The 14,259-nt window shown below is 37.0% G+C and overlaps 1 protein-coding gene across 1 annotated transcript; it reads right to left on the bottom strand.

The window, feature by feature from the left end:
* Positions 1-1,205: 1,205 nt before the first annotated feature.
* On the bottom strand, positions 1,206-13,591 carry LOC123548635 (sorting nexin-20-like). The gene is made up of 3 exons (XM_045336080.2): positions 13,301-13,591; positions 4,299-4,435; positions 1,206-3,604 (listed from the first exon to the last, which is right to left on the bottom strand). The coding sequence occupies exons 1-3, from the start codon at positions 13,488-13,490 to the stop codon at positions 2,942-2,944; spliced, it is 990 nt and encodes a 329-aa protein (XP_045192015.2). The 5' UTR covers positions 13,491-13,591; the 3' UTR covers positions 1,206-2,941.
* Positions 13,592-14,259: the final 668 nt, after the last annotated feature.

Below are 14,259 nucleotides of genomic sequence, written 5' to 3'. Positions count from 1 at the left end.
AAAGGGTGATTTCTGTCATAACGAGAACGAAATATTACATTTTTTATCCGCGCAAGATGTGTGTCTGCGCTAATAATAAATCTGGAAATTACTCTGATAACTTGAATGTTTCTCATAAACTATGTTAACTTAAACTCTTGCGCAGATAACGAATGTAATATTTCGTTCTCGTTATGACGTAAACCCCTTTTCTTTTCAATTATTTTCTACTCTGAAAACATTTTTTAAGAAGTTACATAAATGGTATCTTTTAGAATTGAAATATGTTTGAAATATCGACATCATTTCAGGATTTGCTATTAGCGCAGGACCGACATCCCGCACAGGATACAGATGTAACAAAATATTCATTTGGCAAAAGCTACAATTTCAGCCTGTAATCATAAAACAATGATAAAGTTAGCATGGTTTATGAAAGATATCATAGTTATCAGGATTATTTCCAGATTTTTTATTAGCGCAGGGCAAACACATCTTGCACAGATAACAAATGTAATATTTCGTTCTCGTTTTGACGGAAATCAAACTTCTTTCTATTTTTTTTCTACTCCGAAAACATTTTTATGAAATTACAAAAATAGTATCTTTTAGAATTGAAATATGTTGCAAATATCAACGTCAGTTCAGAAATTGCTATTAGCACAGGAACAACATCCCGCGCAGGCTACGGATGAAACATTATATTCAGATTTTCAAAAGCTACATTTTTAGATTGTAATCGAAAAACGAAGTAAAAGTTAAAATGGTTTATAAAAGATATTCAAGTTATTGGAGTAATTTCAGACTTCTATTAGCGCAGGACACACATCTTGCACACCTACAAAATGTAAAATTTCGTTCACATTTTGAGGAATTTTATTAGTTATTCATTCTATTTATCTCACTATAAAACATTTAACAATTATATAAGTATAAAAGATCTGTAAGTTCGTCTTTTAATTCTGTTTATTTTTGTTTTATTTTTAATCTTGGTCATGTCAAGAGATATGCTCACGTCGGTAAAAAGAATTGCGATTTTTCAATATGATGAAAAGAAAAGCGATATGGTGAAATGTGGTAAGTGTGTGGCAATTCAGTCTGTTATGTAAGTCTCCTTTATGTTCTATATTCGGTATAAAATGACTGCGTGTGATCGAATGAAGTAAAATACTTTAGTTATAAAAAGAATAGAGAGGACGATGTGGCTATCCGAAGGAAATCACACCTTCACGCATGTTTGAGTTTTATTGCATATTGTATCATATTGCAGGTATTGAAACCAGGTGACCGACTCCCATGAATTTAATGATGTTGAAATAAATTTATGACACATTTTTAAACCAAGATTTGCAATATCAGTCTGTAATTGTTAAACAATGTAAAAGTTAGCATGGTTTATGGCAGATATGCATATTATCAGAGTAATTTCCAGATTTTCTATTAGCGCAGGACCGACATCCCGCACAGGCTACGGCGTTTAAAAGTTAAAAAAGTATAAAAATAAATAAAAAAATACTTGTGTTATTAAATATACTTGGGATATTTTGTATCATTTTAACGTTTTTTAACACCTATGACAAATGACTCTTAATACCGTCGTCAACAGAAATTTATAGGCCATAAACTACCAGGGACGTGAGAAATTACCGCATAAATACGCTCATTTACTTTAAAAATGTTTTTCTTTTTCTTTACAAATTCGCACCTTTACGCGTGCCTGATCACCGTCAGTTTTACAATTTTATGTAGGCCTACAAGTCTAACACTCTAATGATATTCAATTTTATCGGGAGATATCATCCATATGTTAAAAGCGCAGACTCATTTACCAAACGCTCAAGACAGTTGCCCTGCGCATATAAGAAATATATAAGGTTGCCCGATTTACAAATCGTTGCGCAGATAACAAATTAGTTATTTGCGCTGCGCGATTTACCAAATGCGCAGATTGGCTATATGCGCGTAACAGTAACACTTATTATTCAAATGGGTGTTCACTGAAAAAATTAACTGTTTGAATAGTGAACAGTGCAGACCATGATCAGACTGCACGGACATGCAGGCTGATTTTGGTCAGGTAGAATCACTTGCCACCAGCAGGCTAAAGGTTAATCAAGCTTGAAGGCCGTTTCTAAAAGTAAGCGGTTGAGATTTTTTTTTTTTTTACAAGCATGCAGAGGTATAGAATTTTCATTGTGGATTTCACTGAATCAATATACATCTGAGATGTCTAAATTCAGAACATTGCAACTTTCATGCAATATAGCAATACATGTCTAAAGTTAACATATCACTCCAAATCTGAAGTTAAAAAAGAATAAAATAGTGGGCAATTTGGTACAACAATCTGGACAATTTTCAGTAGAGCTAAATAAAGTCGTTCTTTTTAATGTACACAGGAACATATACATATCATATTCATATTGTTTGAAATTTACCCCCCACCCCCTACTTTCTGATTTATCAAAATATGAGCTGCGCCATGAGAAAACCAACATAGTGGGTTTGCGACCAGCATGGATCCAGACCAGCCTGCACATCTGCGCAGTCTGGTCAGGATCCATGCTGTTCGCTTTCAAACCCTATTGCAATTAGAGAAACCGTTAGTGGATGCGCAGGCTGATCTGGATCCATGCTGGTCGCAAACCCACTATGTTGGGTTTCTCATGGTGCGGCTCATATAAATTGTGTCTTCCTTTTGTGTTGGACTGCTTTACACATTCAACTTTCCTACTGTAATATCAAATATCATCATATGACCAAATTTTAGATTCAGTTTGGTTATTCAGTTTAATTTCTCCTTAAAAATGATTTAATCTTGAGTCACCGTCCCCTTTTCCAAGTGCTAAAATTATTTTGCTAAATAATCAAAATGCTGTCTTAGCAAAAATTAACACCTCAAGATTTAAGGTACCTTTGATCTTTGCAGTATTTGCCAACTGATAGTAGACTAAAGTGTTTCTTATAAAATCACAGAACTGTGAACCACAGACAAGAGAGAAGGGAGATCCTTCGAGTCTCGCCTCTTTTGATTTAATATTTCTTCTAACTTCTCTTTATCTTCTCCTGTCTTCCAACTTAAATGTACGCAGCTCTGAAGCAAAGGTAGGTAATACTTGTTATCCTCGTGATTTGTGTAACATTTCAACGCTTGTCTCCCGTACTTCAATCCCATCATATTGTCTTCCACTGTTTGACAACAGGAGACAAGTGCACAAAGAGTTTTACCTATTGTCAGGTTTAAAAACCCTAAGATTTTTTCTTGAATAAGTAGCACCTTTTGAAAACATGCGATCGCTTTTTCATACTCAACGTCCAACAAACAATTGTAAGCTTCTTTCAGATCGGTTAAATAAAAGAATTCTAAAAATGTATGTGAAAATCGTATCTCATCTATGGAATACAAGTGGGTAAGATATTGTTCGAAAGCTCGACTTCTTTTGGCTATAGTCTTAGGAGTAAAATTACCAAACAATCTTTTCTTTGGAAATGATATAGCTTCCATATGCTCCTTAAAATGTTTAGACAGATCTAGATGAAGTTGCTGGAAATCTGAGTAACGTCTCTCAATAACAACGGGGTTACGATCCACAATGGAAGACTTGGTGAGCAAAATCCGGTATATCTGTAAAAATCAAGATACTGTGAAATCACTTAATTTCTCGAATATGAAATTTCATAGTTTTGGCCCAAACCACTACATCACATTCTTGGAGATATGAATTAGTAGATGTCAACTTCTGAAGATAGAATGAATAGGAATTTTAGATGTTTGATGGAATTTCCATTTAATATATGAAAATTAGTTTCCACGAATATTAATGATTTCACAATACATACAACTTTACCACAAATTATGTTACTGTGAGCTGAACAATATTCTTATTTTGGCAAATATTCATGAACCAGAGCTAATCACAAATTCACAGGAGACATGACCTAAATATGTGGACGTTTTCAGTTTCTAGGCTAAGGTTTTAAACTCAGCCTCAAACAAAATGCTCTGCAAGTAACAATATTTTTTTCTCTCACTTTAGTCGTCTTGCCTACTAAGCTTTCATTAAGAGTAAGACTATGCAATATGTTCAAATATATACATATGGGATATCAAAGTTCTTAAGTAATTTTACACTATTAAACTCTGTAATACCAAAAATGCATTTCCTTCTGTAAGTATCAATATCTAACATTTAGTTCTAAAGACCATAAGACTTTTTTTTACAAAAAATCAATATTCTGCTTTTTCCCTCAAGTTCTAATGAAATAAAGGAAAACATGATTTTGGTTTAAGATATTTAGATAAAAGATTACATATTTACCACAAAGTTAGAGTGTCCATCTTTGATTGTATCTGTGGAGATAATTTCGAACACAGTTTGTCCATTCATTGGATTTTCAGTATCAAGGTCTGGTACATACATTTCTCTGGTTTCTACATCTTCTGTCTCGCAATTACCTGGAATAAAGGTTGTAAACTTGCAAATACATTTGTATGAAACTGTTAAAACATGATAAAAAAAAAGTATCCATCAAAGACAAAAATATCTAAAATTGTTGAAATAGACTGAATTATGCAATACCGTCAATTAGAATTTATGACACTGTCTGGGAAGTTTTTTAGTGTGTGCATGTGTTACAATTCACAAAATATAATTAGCGTTATAGTTATACTGCAACTTTTCAAATTTAATAGTGGTTGAAGACCTACAGTCATCTACCTATCTATCTTCCACTGACGTCCAACCCCTTGCGGGAACGTAGACGTTTTGCGCATCAAAATCAAAAAGAGAAAGAATATAGTGATAAAAATTTAGAGTGGAAGAAACTAAAAAAAAAAAACTTTGGTGATATAAAAAGGTTAAAACTTGAGTTTGCAGGATAACTAGGGCGAGGCATGTTCAAGGCTGCAAACTGCAGCCTTGAACTGCTCTAGGGTAGGGAGGTTGGCAACACTGGGGGGAAGTTGGTTCCAATGGTACACTGTTCTCGGAAAATAAGAAAACTTGTAATAGTCAGTGGTTGCAGTAATTAACCTATAACTTAGGGAATGGCCATAGCGGACACATCGGGTCATTGGGGTAAGGTAATCTACGATTGGGATTGCAACCAGATCATGATGAATCTTATAGAAGAGTGATAACCTAGAATCTATACGCCTTAAATCCAGTCGACGAAGGTTTAGGGAGTGTAGCATATCTGTTACACTGGAAGTACGGCCGTAGTCAGTCTTGATCCAATGGGCGGCTCTCCTTTGGACACTTTCAATTTGGTCAATTTGAGTTTGGGTGTGGGGCGACCATACCTCGGAGGCATATTCGAGCTGGGGTCGGACTAGAGTCTGGTAAGCAATGGTCTTAATGGGTTGGGATTTACCTTAATGTTTCTTTGTACGAACCCTAGGGTTTGGTTAGTATTCTTGGTTGACCTGTTTATATGATTGTCCCATGATAGGTCATCTGAGATATCCACGCCTAGGTATTTAGCTGAGCTGACCGATTTAAGTTGGACTCCATGTAGGTAATACTGGGTAGGGATAGGATGTTTCCTTCTAGTGGCGTGGATCACTTGACACTTGGAGGGGTTGAACTCCATATCCCACTCCAACTCCCACTTTTGTAGAAGTTTTAGGTCATTTTGGAGAGTGACAGATTGGTCTGCAGTAGACAAAGTTAGATATATTGCTGTGTCATCTGAAAACAGACGGATTTTGGAACTGACGTTTTGTGGGAGGTCATTTATGTAAGCTAGGAAGAGCAGGGGACCAAGTACAGACCCCTGCGGGACACCTGATGATACTGGGATGGCATCAGAGGTAGTGCCATTTAGGACTACTAAATGGATCCTATTATCTAAGAAGCCTTTGACCCATCTTAGTGTGTTACCTCTGACTCCATATTCGTGCATTTTTAAAAGGACTTTCTCATGGCTAACCTCGAAAGCCTTACTAAAATCTAGAAGTATAAGATCTACTTGTTTCTTTTTGTAGACTGAAGTGACCAGATCATTTACTAACATAACTAACTGAGTAACGCATGACCTTTTTTCCCTAAATCCATGCTGTAGGTCATACAGAATACCATGGTTGGTGAAGTGCTTAACAATAGATGAGGAAACAATGTGTTCAAGAACTTTGCATAGGACACATGTTAATGAAATTGGCCTATAATTTACTGGATTTGACCTATCACCTTTTTTAACAAGAGGACCATGATGATCCTGAATCGCTCACCTGTCCCCACATGACCCAGTTTTGAACTGAGTATGATGTTGTTTTTTCTATTATTTGACACAGTGACCTAGTTTTTGAGCTCATGTGACCCAGTTTTGAACCTGACCTAGATATCATCAAGATAAAAATTCTGACCAATTTTCATGAAGATCCATTGAAAAATATGGCCTCTAGAGAGGTCACAAGGTTTTTTGTTATTTGACCTACTGACCTAGTTATTGATGACACGTGACCCAGTTTCGAACTTGACCTAGATATCATCAAGCTGAACATTCTCACCAATTTTCATGAAGATCCATTCAAAAGTCAGCCTCTAGAGAGGTCACAAGGTTTTTCTATTTTTAAACCTACTGACCTAGTTTTTGACCACAGTTGACCCAGTTTCGAACCTGACCTACATATCATCAAGATGAACATTCAAACCAATTTTCATACAGATCCCATGAAAAATATGGCCTCTAGAGAGGTCACAAGGTTTTTGTATTATTTGACCTACTGACCTAGTTATTGAAGGCACGTGACCCAGTTTCGAACTTGACCTAGATATCATCAAGGTGAACATTCTGACCAATTTTCATGAAGATCCATTCACAAGTATGGCTTCTAGAGAGGTCACAAGGTTTTTCTATTTTTAGACCTACTGACCTAGTTTTTGAACGCAGTTGACCCAGTTTTGAACCTGACCTAGATCATCAAGATGAACATTCAGACCAACTTTCATACAGATCCCATGAAAAATATGGCCTCTAGAGAGGTCACAAGGTTTTTTTATTATTTGACCTACGACAATTTGGAAAGGCAACATGCCCGACAGTTTCAAGATCCTAGATATCACAAGATAAACATTCTGACCAACTTTCATGAAGATCCATTGAAAAGTATGGCCTCTACAGAGGTCACAAGGTTTTTCTATTTTTAGACCTACTGACCTAGTTTTGGACCGCACGTGATCCAGTTTCAAACTTGACCTAGATATCATCAAGATGAACATTCTGACCAACTTTCATAAAAATCCCATGAAAAATGTGACCTCTATAGAGTGGTCACAAGCAAAAGTTTACGCACGCAAGGACAGACGGACAACGGATGCTGCGCGATCACAAAAGCTCACCTTGTCACAAAGTGACATGTGAGCTAAATATGGGGGCAACATATGGGGATTTCCACTGGGATGGAAGTGATCCTCCCTCCAGGGATTTCTGGAATATGACCTCAAGGATGGGAGATAGTTCTACAGAGAGTGTTTTAAGTATTGTCAGGACCACTGGCCTTATGAGGGTTCAGGTTGCTGAGAAGGTTCTCAATACCATTTGTGCCTATCCTAATATCTGGCATAGTAGGGACTGAATTACCATCTGGAGTTAGTTTCATTTTGCTGAGCGAGGTGAGGTTTAGTAGTGATTTGGGGCTAAAAACAGACTGAAACTGTTTGTTCAGTACTGTTGCCTTAGCCTGATCATACAGATGGAGTTTATCTTCATACCTAAGGTGGGTGATAGAGGAAGATTCCTGTCTCGAGTGTTTAATGAGCGAGTACAGTTTCTTAGTATTTGGTTTATTTGGGAGTGAGGCATCAGTGTTGTTCAAGTTTAGGATGTGCTCAAGATACTGGCTATAAGCCTTATTGACCTTTTTCCGCACTAGATGCTTTAAGTCTTGAAACTTCTTTTGATCAGAAGATGAGCTAGTTTTCTTAACCCTTTTAAAAGCTCTATTCCTCCTTCTGATTTGTTTCTTATGTCCTGATAGACCCATGGAAGGTGATCTCTTATAGTTGACTGTTTGGATGGAATCCATTTTTCTGCAAGGTTGTTTAGGGTATTTGAGAAATTTCCCCATAACTCTTCTGTGTTTAGTGCGGAGTATTTACCTTCATTGGTCATAACCTGGTGGTAGTCAATTAATGACTGTTTTATTTCCTGCCAGTTTGCTTTTTTATACAAGGAAATTTTTCGAGGCTTCTGGTAACATATCCTTGCGGATGTATTGACTTTTGTTTCTACTATATTATGATCACTGATGCCCGGTATGATGTTGACCTGATTTACAAGAGTTGGGTTTGTAGTAAGGAATAAGTCTAGAATATTATTTCCTCTAGTTGGTAAGTTGACCATTTGGGTTAGGTTTGAATCATTAAATGTTTCAATAACCTGACGGTAGAAGGTGGGGTGCTTACATTCAGGGGATGGACTGCTGGTGTCCCAGTCCATTTTTGGGAGATTTAGATCCCCGGCCACCCAGACATTTGAAAACTTTTTATTAACCTTTTCAAGGGATTTAGTAAATTCTGCGAAACTGTTAATGTCTTATTCATGTGGCTTGTAATAAGCACCAATAACTAGAGACTTATTACCTACCAGGTCTAACTTTACCCAAAGGTCCTCACACTCGGACTGAAGTTCGGGCATTTCTTGGGCTGTGATACAGTTTCTAATTGCATTGAAGACCCCTCCGCCTGCCTGCTTGATTCGGTCGCGACGGAAGATAGAGTAACCTAGGTCTGAGTCAAATACCTCACTAGTGCGATGCTTAGGTTTAAGCCAGGACTCGGTACCTATCACAATATCAGGCTTTGTGGAATTTACTAAATTACTAAATTCAAGTTTTTTGTCTACAACTGACCTACAATTAATTACTTGGACTTTAAGTGACCTTCTTATATTATTTTTCTTACCTTTTTGGGGCTTGGCTTTTGTTTGTTGGGTAGGGAGGTGACGCTTTGGAGTGGATGTGTGAGCCATCGAGAAAGACATATCACTCATGTTTGAGTTATCAAGGTTGGCGAAGGGATTCGATGTTTCGAATGAGTCCAGACTGGGGACAGAACCATTTGAGACATTTATATTCTCACAAAGTGAGCACTTCCAGACTGCTACCCCAGCTGATGAGTCTCCGAGGATGTCGTAAAGGAAGTCGGAAACGTTTTGGCAATCTGCATGGTACCATACCATACACATGTCACACTGGAGGCCTTTGCAACTCCAGGTGACAGGGAGTTGATAGTTACCACAGGGGAAAACGGATGAGTTACCTTCCAAGTAAGCTTCAGCTTGAATGGGCCCTCGATTGCTCTCGATATCATGGGATAGTGCAAGGAGGAGTTAACATAAAAGGACTATTGTGGAGGGCATGTCTGTGGGTTTCCTATTTCTATTGATGACCTTCTTGAATTTTCTTTCGAGTTTGCCTACCTGATTAGCTATCGAGAGCATTGTAGCATATCTAAAGGGTCTACTGCTGCCTAGAATACTTTGGCTGTATAAGATACAGCACAAAGTCACACTCAAAAACACAAAACTTAACCTAAACATACCGAAAAAATAATAAACCTGGAGCACTGTATTGTGTTCTTCTTGTTGAAGAGTATTCACGGGAGGTAATCTACAAATCTAAATACGCTTTAGAAGAGTGGCAAAATAACCTAATAAACACGGAGGGGAAAAGGGGGTTCAGTGGAGACTGAAAGAGAAACCTGTGAACATTCTTTTTATGTGGGAAATACCTAGTTTCCTGCTGATGGAAATAGAAGAAAATTTAAATTTGATAGAGGCCGAAAACAGGATGTTTTGATTTTTGACACATGCGGGGACATTATCTGACATAAGACAGCAATTGAATCCACAACCTTCCTGTAGGTTGTCCAACCTTTAGTATTGTTTGATAATTAATATGTCTACAGTAAATCTGGCTTAATCTGCTGTAATTATACAACAACCTCTACGGGCCCACCAAGCAGTCCTTTGAGATACTGCAATTATCCCTACCTTAAACGAGTAATCGAAAGGTTTTCCATATATGCTTAATAAGGTTTTCCATATATACTTAATATAGTTAATGTATGCATGTATATGTCACACTAAACCTTTACACTGATCAACATGCTAATATTTTCTGCCTAATATAGTATAATATTATATATATATATATATATATATATATACTATATATACTGTAAAGATTACTGAATGCATAAAGGGAAGTAATTCCATTAATATGCAAATTTGCAAACCTGTCAGTTGTCATTGGAGTAAGATGACAGTATATAAGAGCGATAAATCACCTTTGGTGATGAGCTAGCTTTTCACCGACGGGATTTGTGTGGCACTAAAACGTTACAATACTAGTACACCTAAAGCAGTAAGCACCCTACCCATAATTCTCTTCTATTCAATGTTGATTCCAGATGCAAGTGGTAAGATAACTGCCATTTATTTAGAATGGACAAATGCAATCTTATTCTGCAAGAATTTTTGTTAGGGCCGCGGGTCGCCGTGGGTTTGGTCACCACTGTGGGCGATCTTCCTTTTTTCAAATTTAATATAAATTTCTAATATTTTCGTATTCTTTTTAATGATATTATCTCAAGGTAAAAATAATGTTTGAAAAAAAAGAGATCACCCACAGCGGCGACCAAACCCACGGCGGCACAGCCCTGACAAAAAATGTGCAGTGTTATTAGGCAGTGGCTACGATTACGGTACCGTATTCCTAGACAACCCTATGAGGATAGGCTAGGATTACGGAAGTATTTTAAGAGGCATAAAGTATATGTTAGGACACGCATAAATGATGTTGTAAACTTACTTATTTCACTTAATTTTTCATGCCTGCCTTATTATTTCGTGTTTTCTATCTGCCGTTTTGGGTTAGTATAATCTTAATGGCGGCGCGCGGAAATATATTAGAAATATGAGTGTCAAATCAAAGTTAGATTAAAAAAAAAAGAAAAATCTATACTTTGAATTTTATGTTTTATAACCATATTGTATGTTATTAAATACCATTTGTGTTGACTTGATGAAAAACAAGAGCTGTCGGAGGACAGCAACGCTCGACTATTTAACAGCCTTGTCGCTTGAATGAATAAGAAAGTCGAAAAAGGGGCATAATTTAGTAAAAAAGTAAAATAGGGTTATGGAACCTGCATAGTGCTTATCAGCTCATGACAGTGGACAAGTGTGTGAAGTTTCAATCCATTCCCATTAGTGGGTACTGAGATACCAGCTTACATACCGTATTTTCCCGAATTAAGGCCCCCCCTCTAATTAACGCCCCCCACCCATTTTGGAGGGAAAAAAAGTCAACAAGAACGGGGAAAAAATCACCTACCTCATTTTTATAAGTCCACATAATAAGTAATTTACAGTACTAAAGTCCAATGTATTAAAAATTAAACACACTTTTAAACAGTCCATGTACCGTAAGTCCAAAACATTTGTACTAAGTACGGTACGTAACAGAAAATTAAACGGTAAATACATTTTTGATTTGTTTTTACACCACTCGCGCACACGCTTCCTGTCGACTTTAAACAAACTTGCAGCAATGTGTTTACGATATACCCTTTTCTTCGGCAGTTTTAAGAACTTTTAATTTAAAAGCAGGCACAGCAGCGTGTCAAACCATTGACATTGTGTATTGCGCAATTAGCTACCCGCATGTACTAAGGAAAATGTTATCGGAGTACACAGCTGTTTGGGTCATGACGTAATGTGTAGTGTCGCGAGCGTGTCAAAAAGCCAGACATGAAATACACGAGGTACCGTATTTAAATGCATAAAAGACACACTGCATTAAATTGGATGCCAAATAATTACGTTTTGGGGGGATTAAACAACACAGAAACACTTTACAGCTAGTTTGAACGATGTTTTTAAGTTTTGTAAAAATTTTCATTTTTTATTTTTTTACCTCAAATAAACGCCCCCTCTTTGGAAAATGTAACGCCCCCGGGGGCGTTAATACGGGAAAATACGGTATAAGAATTTAACCCAAAACTCCTAAGTTTAAAAAGGGGCATACTTTTGTAAATTGCAAAGATGAGTTATTGACCCTTTGCACTGCATGTCATATCATGACAGTGAACAAGTGTGTGAAGTTTCAATCCTTTCCCGTTAGTGGATACTGAGATACCAGCTTACATACAAAACCTTAACCAAAAAATTCTAAGTCGAAAAAGGGGCATAATTTTGTAAAAAAGCAAAACAGAGTTATGGAACCTGCTTTGTGTATGTCAGATCATGACAGTGAACAAGTGTGTGAAGTTTCAATCCATTCCAATTAGTGAGTACTGAGATACCAGCTTACATACAAAACCTTAACCAAAAAATTCTAAGTCGAAAAAGGGGCATAATTTTGTAAAAAAGCAAAATAGAGTTATGGAACCTGTGCAATGTAAGACAGTTTATCACAGTGAATAAGTGTGTGAAGTTTCAATCCATTCCCACAAGTGGTTACTGAGATACCTGCTTACATACAAAACCTTAACCAAAAAGTTCTAAGTCAAAAAAGGGGCATAATTTTGTAAAAAAGCAAAATAGAGTTATGGAACCTGTGCAATGTAAGTCAGTTTATCACAGTGAATAAGTGTGTGAAGTTTCAATCCATTCCCACAAGTGGTTGCTGAGATACCAGCTTACATACAAAAACTTAACCAAATCGGGACGCAGACGCCGATGCGGACGCCGATGCGGACGCGGACGCATGGGCGAGTCCAATAGCTCTACTATTCTATGAATAGTCGAGCTAAAAATGCAGGTATATACGAAACATAGATACTTCTATAATATTTCCGCGCACCGCCATTAAGATTATATCAGTTGTTCCAGATTATACTAACCCAAAACGGCCGATCGACAGCACGAAAATTTATTTAGTGAAATGAGTAAGTTTACAATGTCATTTATGCATGTCCTAACATAAATTTGATGCCTCTTAAAATACTTCCGTAATCCTAGCCTATTCTCATAGGGTTGTCTAGGAATACGGAACTCCCGTAATCCTAGAACCAGAGGCTAGGATTACGGTACCGTAATCGTAGCCACTGCCGTGTTATTAACCAGTGCCTTAGACCTCTCGACCATCGCAGCAGACGACTTTCCAGGCGAGTATTTTTATTATAACCATTGATGATATTGTCTGTGTCTGTGTGGTAAATTTTACTATGCAACACTAACCAAGCTTGATCAGTATTTGGCAGGGGCTGAGGGGATTATTGAGAGGGGGGACATGACCTCTAAGTCTAAGTGTCTGTGCCTAATTTTGCGTTTGTCTATGTGATTATTACAGGATCAATAAATCAACAATGGATACTTTTCTGGTTCACACTGTTTGTAGATTCTGAGAGCTTAAGTCTGAGTGAGATGTCAACTTCGAGTTCACTCGAGCTCGTAAAAGCATCTGTATCATCAGCCAGTTCCTGTTCCTGCGCGTCGATGTGCCTGTCGCTCAGGACATTTTCTAGCGCAGTGCTTTTGCTAAATCGCTGCTTGATTTTCTCCATATTTCATCTTTGTTGTTTGAAAAAAAAGTATTTATTTCAATTTTTCATTTTTTCATTTTTCCCTTCTTTTTTTTTGACAGCCGGAAGCAGTTAACAGTAATCTCCCCTTGAGTATCTAATTTCCGTACCGTACCGTACCGAATTGTAAAGTCACGTGCTAAAATAGTGGAAGACGTATATACATAGAACTATTGGTTAAAGGTCAGTAATTCAAATCCTTCTTTGTTTCATATAAAAAACGACAACTTCAGTTCGTCTTTACGTATCTTTAGAGAACATCACTTTTTCCTACACCTATTTTTCATGGAAGTTCTATCACAAATTAACGAAAAAATGAAATGAAAATAGGGGGTTATGTAGTTCCTAGTGAAATGCCAGTCAGTTGTGGTCTGCTACCCTAAAAATGGCGCATATTTGCTCTCATCCGCGCAATAAACACCTACTTCCGGTTTCGATCTGCAAAACTTGCCATGTGGGGTGTATCAAGATGAAAACCGTCTCATTTCATGCAGAATATATTCTAGTAGTGAAAAATGGTGATTAAAGCACTCGTTCTACACGAATTTGCGCAAACAATGGGAAAATTAGGATCTATTTATTATGGACATCTTTCGACTACACCACGGAAGCACATTTTCGACCGAATTACTGACCTTATTCCTATAAGAAATGTTTCTTATCAAAAAACACAATTTTCATGCCTATTTTCAAGAAAGATGTAATACCAAACATATTGCCAAGTTTCATTGTGAAATTTCAAGATTTTAGA

This window comes from Mercenaria mercenaria, chromosome 6 (genome assembly GCF_021730395.1).
Source record: "Mercenaria mercenaria strain notata chromosome 6, MADL_Memer_1, whole genome shotgun sequence".
Lineage (NCBI taxonomy): Eukaryota > Metazoa > Mollusca > Bivalvia > Venerida > Veneridae > Mercenaria > Mercenaria mercenaria.
This window is presented reverse-complemented; position numbering and strand designations above follow the sequence as displayed.

Excerpts from the sequence above, each read along its gene's own strand:
- LOC123548635 (XM_045336080.2), bottom strand. The coding sequence starts at position 13,490 with ATGGAGAAAATCAAGCAGCGATTTAGCAAAAGCACTGCGCTAGAAAAT. Across the intron at positions 4,436-13,300 it reads AAACAGTGTGAACCAGAAAA|GTAATTGCGAGACAGAAGAT; the intron begins GTATCCATTGTT and ends CCTTTATTCCAG. Across the intron at positions 3,605-4,298 it reads ATGGACACTCTAACTTTGTG|ATATACCGGATTTTGCTCAC; the intron begins GTAAATATGTAA and ends TGATTTTTACAG.